This window comes from Buceros rhinoceros, unplaced genomic scaffold (genome assembly GCF_000710305.1).
Source record: "Buceros rhinoceros silvestris isolate BGI_N320 unplaced genomic scaffold, ASM71030v1 scaffold518, whole genome shotgun sequence".
In the NCBI taxonomy this organism is placed as follows: domain Eukaryota; kingdom Metazoa; phylum Chordata; class Aves; order Bucerotiformes; family Bucerotidae; genus Buceros; species Buceros rhinoceros.
Genome location: NW_010428375.1, coordinates 4,447 through 13,757, shown reverse-complemented (window position 1 = coordinate 13,757; position 9,311 = coordinate 4,447). Strand labels below are relative to the sequence as shown.

Genomic DNA, 9,311 nt, shown 5'->3' with positions numbered 1-9,311 from the left:
TCCTGCTGGGTAACCGCTTCCATGGGCCTTATTCTCCCACAAAAACATCATCAGTACATTCCTTCAGCCTTTACAACACCTCTACGTGCTTTTGTAGACGTGTGTGGGGACAGCGCGTTTTTAACTAACCCATTTTAAATAAATCAGCTTTAAAAATGAAAGAAACAATAATAATTTCAGCTGGGCTTCATTCAGCAGAGCTGTTCGCCACTGTTCTGCTGTGACCTTCTAAGAGTGCAATTGCTGGGGAGCCATGCTTCTCCCAAGCCAACCCGCACCGAAGAGCAAGCACTTGTGGGCATCCCGTTACATTTAACCAGCCCATTTCTGGAGAGAATAGAGAATCAATTCTCTCTGCCAAAAATGAAGCTGATGCATTCCAGCAGGGACCTGGAGGTCGCGGAGCTCTTTCCTTCCACTGCCTTGGCCAAAGCGCTTTGCCTAGCGTGCACCTCTGCGAGGTTCCCTGGTGGGGAGCGGACCATGAGCCCACATTTGCAGCTCACCTGTCATGGACCTGGTGGTGGCACTTTCGTACAGCGGAACCCCTTCGCCTGCGTTGTTAAAGGCCTTTAAGGAAATCACGTAATGGGAACTTGGCTCTGCAGGAGAAAACAAAGGAGGCAAAACAAAGCACACGCTGTTAAAGGCAGGTCTGAGGTACAGCAGGGACGAGCACTTTCCTGAAAGACAAGAGAAAATAAAGTTAAGCAGAAGCCCGTGCAAAGTGAGCGATGAGCCAGGGATGCTGTGGGGAGCCAGTGCTTTCCTGCTGGCTCCTGGCTCCTGCTGGACGGAGCTGGGGGAGCCAGGACGTGGAGCTCCAGTGGTCGGGGAGCCAGTCAGCCCCTCACGAGGACGTGCTGCTTTCCCAGGAACAAGCGGGAAGAAGTGGTTGAGGAACACCAGCACCGTGTTGCCTTGTGATCCTGAAATCCATCGCAGTGAAACGCAGGCGTCCAGCTCTGCTTGGGGCAGCTTGTACCCCTGAAGCCAGGCCAGGCCAGCTCACTTGTAATCCCTTTCTGGATGCTGATCAAAAAGCCTCCCTCCCTAATCTCTTGATATCAGAATCCCACCTGTAACAGCCACTTTACCTCGCTGACAACCCCTCATGCTCGCTGTAAACACGAAGGATGTGGCAGACACCAAATAACACCCACTAATTCACTTCTGGGTGCACGGACGCGCTGCTCTGCTTTGCGTGTCCCTAAATACACCCCCAGAGCACAACGGTTCCACGCTGGTTTTTGCTACTGTCTTCTGAGAAAAACAAGCATCTTCCTGATTTTTTCCCACGTGAATTGCTTCACATCCTCCCTTGTTTTTTCTTTTGCTGTGAATTCTATTTGTGCAGAAGAAAACAGCAGTGCTCACACACCTGCCAAAGATGGGAGCTGCCTCCTCTAAGCTCTGTGCTGAAAAATAACAAATATTTGTACGTGAGGAAGCATTTATTAACGTGACATTGCAAGAGACCTGCTGCAGAGTTACAGAGTTCGTCTGCCTCAACAGCAAATCAGCTCAGCATGATTAATACTATTACAGTGAATCCGAAATCAGAAAATAATCTTTAAGTACTTATTGCATAGTGGTGCTAACACCCTGTCCAGGTATTTGCTACTGAATTTGGTGGCTAGAAGAAACAGTGACGTATCTGGTTCATATGCAGATGACTTCTGGGCTTCTACTGTAAAATTAATTTCTGATTTAACTAAATGTTGAAACTCTCCAGCTTCCACATCAAGATTTATTTATTGAGACACACAGCCAGAGTTTAACACCACCGCACCCAGCAGTTTCTGGAAGAAATTCTAGACCGACTCAATCTCCTCCCTCTCCCCATGTCCCAGCTGTTGGGATGTTAGAGTTTTGAAAGACATCTGGCAGAGGGATGCAAGGGGTTAATACAGACCATTCATGGGGAGACTTTGGGAAGAACACCAAAACGTGAGGATTTAGGACTGTGAGACTTCGCGATCGCCAGCAGTGGCCTTGGTGACCATACTGAAGAGGACATACAGAGAGAGCCAGGGGGTTTATCTTCTCGGTTCTGGTAAGCTCAGCCTATAAAGGCTGTCCCTACCACTCCCTCGACCAATCCATCCCCTGCCTAGACAGGTGGTTAAGGAACAGAAGACGAATTGGCCTCTGAGGGTTGGTACATAATGTCACTGATTACGGCCAGACGTCTGGACTTCACTCGGCTTAGATTTTAAATAACGAGACATTAATCAGGAAAGAACGTTACCCTGAACGCTAATTTTTCAACCGTGAAAGATTACTTGAGAAACCCGATTCTCGAAATTACTGTCAAAATCCCTGAGACCCCATAGAACTGTCATGTTGAATCAAAATGCATTGTGATTTCCCAATAATAAATAAGCAAAAGGAGTGAATTACCATTAATTCGATCATGAAAAAATAACTCACGGAACTGATGAATTAGGTGGAAAAATGTGATATAACGTTAAAAACGGAGACGACAGAGCCCATTCCTCATTACAACTGCCCGACAGCACAACACATTGTCCATCAACTGCCATAAATTGAACCGACCGACGCGCAATTTACGCTTGTAGCGAGGTTGGATACGGTTACATTTGCAAAACGGAGTGAAGATGGGGATGAGGATGCGACCCGCAGCTTCCTGTTAAAACCACAAAAAACTCAGGGGTTCATTTGAGCCGCTGCTAACTGGAGCCATAAATAATTGCTCGAGTCTCCTGGTAGATAAGGGGGAAAAGGCAATTTGCCACGGAACGGTGTTTGAGCACAGCATCAGAGTGCGGTGAGTCCCATACAGTGAAGGAAGCATTAACATTATGGTTGGCAGCCAGCTGCTTTTTGAACTGCGCGGTGTGTTAATAACACTTACGGGGCCGTTGTGGTGCGCTTCAGGTTAAATGCCACTGCTGGGAGGAGGAGCTCAAACCAGGAGAGCTTTCTGGGGGGGAGCCTCCTAAGAAGTGCAGCGGCTAATGGAACAGGAGCATCGTTGGTCCTCCTGGCAGAAACCACCCAAAGGAACTAAGAATCGGCGGCTCTGGAGATGACGGTTGTGGGGCAGCTGCAAGAATTCAGAGGTAAAACCCGCTTTTTTTCCACCTGGAGCAGGAGGAGAGAGTTTTACAGAGGATTTTTTTCCAGCAGAAGAAATCTCGCCTTTGAAGGAGGCGAGCAAAGAATTCAGCTTTAATTAGACCATCAGCCAAGAATCCTCATGTCAGTGTTGGCATGGAACATGCTCTGGAAATAAAGCTGTGTCCTGCAGTTCAACTTCAAAAAAAGGACAAGGAGTTCAAACTAAGCATGAACAAAATCGATTTCTTCTACTGACAGATGTCATTACTGCAAAGAAAACAATCAACAAATACCCATTCACGGTACCACAGTAATTTTCTCCTTTGAGAGGGTGGAATTGTGACACCTCTGCAGCCATTACACGGGGTCTTTTGAAAAATCTTGAGTTTTTGTGTATAAATCCATTTTCTCGTCAAACTATAAAGACAGAAGAAACGCTTGACAACTAGATGTGAAATCCAACCCGAAGATACTCCTCGCCTTTAACTACAGCGTTGCAAAGAGGGTAGAGAGCCAAAGCTAAGGTGGGGTCTCCTGATTATCATGGAACGTTGCTCAATCCCATCGTACCACTCAGAGCTGCCATCTTGCACTAAAAACATCTGCAAAGTAACCAATAAAATAGCAATAAAGATGAGCTCATGTCCAATAATCTTCTCCCAACGCCTTTGTCAGTGCCTGTCCTGATCCTACCCAAGAGCGAAGCAGTGCTTCATGGAGACCCGATCCCTTCTACGCTGCTTGAGCATCAGTGAGCGTCTATGAGTCCAGGGTAAGGACATGCTGCTGCTCCCACAGCTCGCCGAGGAAGAAAGCTGACAGCTTTGGTGTTTGCCCCCCCGTTATTAAGCTGCTTTTAACCACAGGCCACCCTTGGGACAGCAGAGACAGGAGTGGGGAATCCACCACAAGGAGCTATAGCTCCCTGAAGACAAGGTGGGAACAAAGATATCTTATCAAAACAGATGGGCGTGACAATACCTGGCAGTAAAAGGACAGCGTGGAAATTGCATGAGAATTGCAAGAGAAATCCCTATTACAGTTACTAGGAAAAAAATAAATGTGAGGGTTGGCAAGGCAGAGGCCCGGAGATGCTGTGGAACGCCCACCCTTGAAGGTGCTCAGAAATCAGCTGCAGAGGATGCTGGCGTGACCCAGAGCTACCTTTGAAGCTGGCCCTGCTCGGACGAAGACTTGGACCATACGATAAAGAGCTCAGGTATTCTGTTCAATAAAGTAAGTAAGAGACCCACCAGTGAACTACCCTTTCTCTAGCACAACGGGATTAGCATGTACTTACATCTTCTGGTAAACTGAACAACCCATAATAACAGAGAACTCATTTGTTCACTGGAGTTAAACGTACCAAGTGCTGCAAAATTCGAGAATGCGTTTTCCAAGGTTACAGAGGACGGGTCACCTTCTGGAGACTGGGCCGGGTGGCAGTAGCTGGGGCTTTGTCTTCTTCTGCTGCAGGTGAGCTCCAGCAGCACCTGTCAGCAACGGGACCTCCCGGTCCTCTCCTCTCCCCAGCTGCGTCCTTGGCAAGACTTCCCTCAGCGAATCACCCCAAGAAGTCAACGCAGAGCGACCAGGCACCACGGTGCCTTCGGGCGAGCGCACCGTGCAGCGCAGGGAGGACGTGACGGCAGGTGGACTAGGTGGCCTTTAAAGGTCCCTTCCGACCCACAACGTTCCACGATTCTATGACCAGTGAACCCGGGAAGGTCACGGCATCGGAACAAGTGGTTGCAGCTGGACGGCAAGGATGTGCCTCACTGCTCTGGGGGTACCTGTGGCTCCTTCTGGAACCGCTGAACTTCTAGACACTGGAGAAGGTGCTTAATGGAGCAAAGAGAATTTATAATGAGAATCCGGTAAGTGCTTTTATCTTATTGCCGTTCAGGAGGTGAGCAGCAAAGCCGTATTTACAGCTGGTTTTAAGACATCGTCTCGTCACGTGCTACTGCTTTCTCCCGTGAGCTACGTCCTGTGCAGGGCTTTTTTTTTTTCCCCAGCAAAGACTGTAATTTGAACACGTTTAGAAATGGGTCTTGTCTCCTGTGGAGACGTGAACCTTTACAACTCCCACGGTGCATTGCAAGCTCCGTGCACTCCGTGTCGGCAGGGACGTGCAACAACCCCAAAAAATTCCCTGTGCGTATCACATACATTTGTTATTGATGTTACGAACGCAGCCGAATTCGGGGAAAGTAAGGCAGCGCGGCAGAAAATGAAGTGTAAGACATCTGGACAAATGAATAAGAAATGAACAGCAGTGACTCGGGATGGTCCCCGACATGGGAGCGAACACCATTAATGCACTGGGAGGGTTAACGTGTGTGTGGGCAAGGTCTCCTCAGGCGCTCGTGCAAGAAAAATAACAACGAGAGCTGTGCTGTGAGGAAAGGCGGTGTTTCCCTTTGTGAAAAGTAAGTCTTTCATCCAAGCAAATGTGCATCTGGGTCACCTGGCTGTTTTGATCCTTGTCATCTGTGAGAGATCCATGCTCCAGAAGGCAAAGCAGAGTGTTGGATCCATCCTGTTCCCTGGAAACAAAGCCTTAAAGCTTCCTTTTCTTTCTGTTGATGAATGAATAGAAAGGAAAAATGATTCTTGCCTCCCTGTATTATTTATATTGTAATTTAGGATTAATTTGGGATTATTCTTTGGTGTTCTGGTCTTTACCAGCGATGAAGGGAAACACTCAGCTCTTCTGCTCCATCTGTTTTTGATAGATCTTCACCATTTCGTTTCTGCAGCTGGAGAACTGAGGCATAAAGAAACTAAACCGCCATAGGAATCCCTACCAGCAGCTTCCTACACGTAGGTGTACAGGCAGGCTAAAATTAACATGAGGACACTCTTAAAACCCACAAATACACCTGATCTGGGGGAGCCGAGCACGATCTGTCCACAACACAAATACCGTACGGATGGCAAACCGCCCCGTGGCTTGGGAGCAACCTCTCCGTCCTCTGGGAGAAACCAAGCCAGGGAGAAACAAAAGGAAATGGTTGCGCAAAGTCTTTGCAGAAATGGCAGCAGGCTGTGAATGACAGACGGTTTTCAAAGGAAGGAAAAAAATGAACAGTCCCTGGAGTCTCAAAGTGCCCTTACTGGTTAGTGCTGATCTATCTTTCAAGTGATCTATGAGGGAAACAGCGAGATGCATAAAATTTAACGTGTTTTTGTTTGATTTTCACTGCTCCGTTTGGTATTAAAAATGCAAAGGAGAGAAAACAACCCAAAACTACATTAAAAAGCTTTTTTGTTCCCTTTCATGTCTTTGTAATAATCCACAACTGTCATCTGCAAAGATTAAGGAAAATGAAGAACCTTCTCTCTCTCCCTTCGCAATAAAACAAAATGCTTTTTTTTGCCTCATCTACCCATAAGGGTCAAATTTAATCTGATCCACAGTTACGTTGAAGGCGAATTTGATGGAACCCTTCGCATTCCTCTTGGTCTCTTTGTTTAAAATATAAACTCAGCTCTGAAAGCTTTGTCTTCATTCCTTGTCATTTACAATTGTTGATTTTTGTGAAGTTTTATTCCTCGAATAACGCTGGGATCTGTAAAATTCATCCCCTGTGCCATGCAGAACACTGCTGCAGCACCCGGACAGTGACACTGGCATCCAGGCACGTGAAGACCACCCCAGCTGTGCCACACGGAGCCCCTCCCCTGGTCCATACAGACCCGAGGAGGCGGTGCAGCCCCTCCAGCACTAGCGAATGATTTACCGGTGCCGGTTAATACGTTCTTATTATTTATATAGCAGCTCCAATTCTCCAAACTACTAATTAAGCAGAAATTGCTCACATCCATTAGATTTTCTCTTCGGAGCTTAAAATTTTCAGATGTGTGTAGCTTCAGGCTTTAGGGGAGGAGAGGGAGAAACTCTGCAAAGTCTCTCCTAGATTTTGCTGCCCATTATGCACTTGGCTTTCATTGCTGAGCCCGGAAGATCAAAGGTTCATAAAGAGACACGAAAATATTTCACGACATGTACTCCGGCTTCCCAATCAAACTCTTTCAAGTGGGTGCAGGCAAATTCCCACACACTCGGGGAGATGAAGGTAGCTTTTAGGTCACATAAAGGCAACTGTGCTTAAAAACTCTTTCTAAAATAACACCTTGTTCTTCTCTTCTCACGTACGTGAGCGGGGAAGAAGGGATGTGCTTGGAAGAAGAAAGTCCACTCTGGAATTGGTACAGCTTCCCCATCCCACTGAGGTTTTAAATGGTGCAAAGAGCTGTAAAACAGTCATTTTTATAGACATTTTTCCCATGGGAAGACAATGGCATTTTACAGACATAGGTGTTTCTCCAGATGCCGGAGGACCAGCTCAAACCCGAGTCTCAGGTTCTCAGATCTGCACCTCTCCCCTTTCTCTCATGTGGTGTAAACTCCCTGTCATCAGCTGCAGAATCATTCTACTGTTACTATTCAAACGCCTTTTTTGCTGTTGGGGTGTCACTAGCATAGAGCACAGAGGCCCCAGTGGGCAGCACTGGGAGGCTAACGGTCACCTCTGGGTCTCCTTACGCCCAGCCCACCGCCCATCTGAGGTTGACCTCCTACCTATTTCCTTTATTCCATTGAGTTCTTAAAATGAGGTATCAAAATCCTTCAGAATGTTGCCAACATACTGGCAGAGGTTAAGATAAAGTTACTAGTTTTCCAGCCCAGCCAGTTCATCACCACGCTTAACGCCTCCTGGGTTGGATCAGGAGGGAAATCGTACGTGTAAAAGATGGGAATTGCCATCTGTGAATTTTCCAGTAGCGTTAAAACCACCATTAATCAGCCCATCTCTGTGTTGTTTCTAATCACAAAGAGTTAAAAAAATTAAAAAAAAAAAAGAAAGCGAAGTGGCTCATTAGAAGCGGGTCTCCTCATCAGGAGTATTACAGAGTCAGTCAAGCACTGGTTTCTCAGCCACTGAAAAGGTGGAATGAGAGCTGAGGGACGCTGGCTCCTGAAATTTATGAGACTGACATCAAATATCTTCCACACGCTGCAGCAAGAAAATACAACAAATTCTTCACTGACACAGCTGCAGCCTCTGGATATTCTTCTGTTCTTCAGCACCTGAGCAGAGTGTCTCCAAGGCACTATGGCCACTCAGTCATGAGAAAAGCACTCGATTTAACTCGATCTCGAGTACAAGTGTTAGCCCTATATAGTTGTATTCAAGATGATCATCACACAGGAAAAATGTTCTCCATCACCATTATGAACGACAAGTATTTCTCTTCGTGGTTCGGAAGTGATTTATGCAGCAGCTGAAGTCTCCTACTTGGCCAAGTGCTGCAACAGCTCAGGCACGGGCTGAGTCCTCATTAAGACAGTCTTGCTTGAAGGAAGCAATCAATTAAGTACCTGAAATGCGATGCAAAGCTGCCGTACGCCTCGTGCGTATCGCTGTTACGCTCGTGTTATCAAGAGGAAGGGAATTAGAAAGCAGGCCGCTCCGTGAGCAGGTAGGTCTCCAACCTTCCCCTGTGGGCGATCTGCTAAAGGAGATTGTCTGCCGCTTCCAAGCAGCCTTTTAGAAGCGTTTAGGATTACAAAGGTGCAGTGAAGTGCCTAATAGGATTTTTAAAGTGATTTCAATATCTGACTTCCACCCAAAACCAGTCAGGTACTGCTCAGAAAGCCGTTCTGGTCGACCACTGGCAGCAGGTGGAAAGATGGTTGAGTTTCATAATCACCTCTAGAAGAAAGAACTCGAGCTGATATGGCTCAAACTCAGTGAGTCCGTTAAACATCAGAAGCTGGGCAAAACAAATAAGCATTTGGAGAACAGGGCAGAGAGTTTATCACTAGTTCTGTCTTATCACAAAGGTTTCACCATCAAACACTCACCAGAGGTGAAGCTACTGTCTTCTCTACGACCTGGCCACAGAGAAGACAAACAATCCTGAGCTTACAGCATGGGCTACGTTTTGTTCCTGACTCTGCCTCGATGTTGCTTTAGGAATGATAGAATTTCACATAAAAATGAAAAATTGTAACAATTACTCTGTTTCCAGACATGTACGAGTTTAACAAACCACCCTCGTTTTGAGGATGTCCATGAAGGCGGCCAACGATGATCTGCAGCTGCACGAATACGTTAGGGAAGGAGGAACAAAACCAGAACAAGCACCAGCATGAGGAACCACTACCTGATGTGTCCAACAGCAGCCCCAGCACGCGTCTACGGCGGGAACTGCCG

The 9,311-nt window shown here is 46.9% G+C and overlaps 1 protein-coding gene across 1 annotated transcript in view; it reads right to left on the bottom strand.

Moving 5' to 3' along the window:
- Nucleotides 1-9,311, bottom strand: part of DCC (DCC netrin 1 receptor) — a gene marked incomplete at its 5' end in the record, with an annotated part of 71,917 nt that overhangs the window by 59,430 nt on the left and 3,176 nt on the right. The window contains one exon of the mRNA XM_010142224.1: nucleotides 507-602. Coding sequence (XP_010140526.1) covers nucleotides 507-602 — 96 coding nt within the window. The remainder of the gene's footprint in view (nucleotides 1-506; nucleotides 603-9,311) is intronic.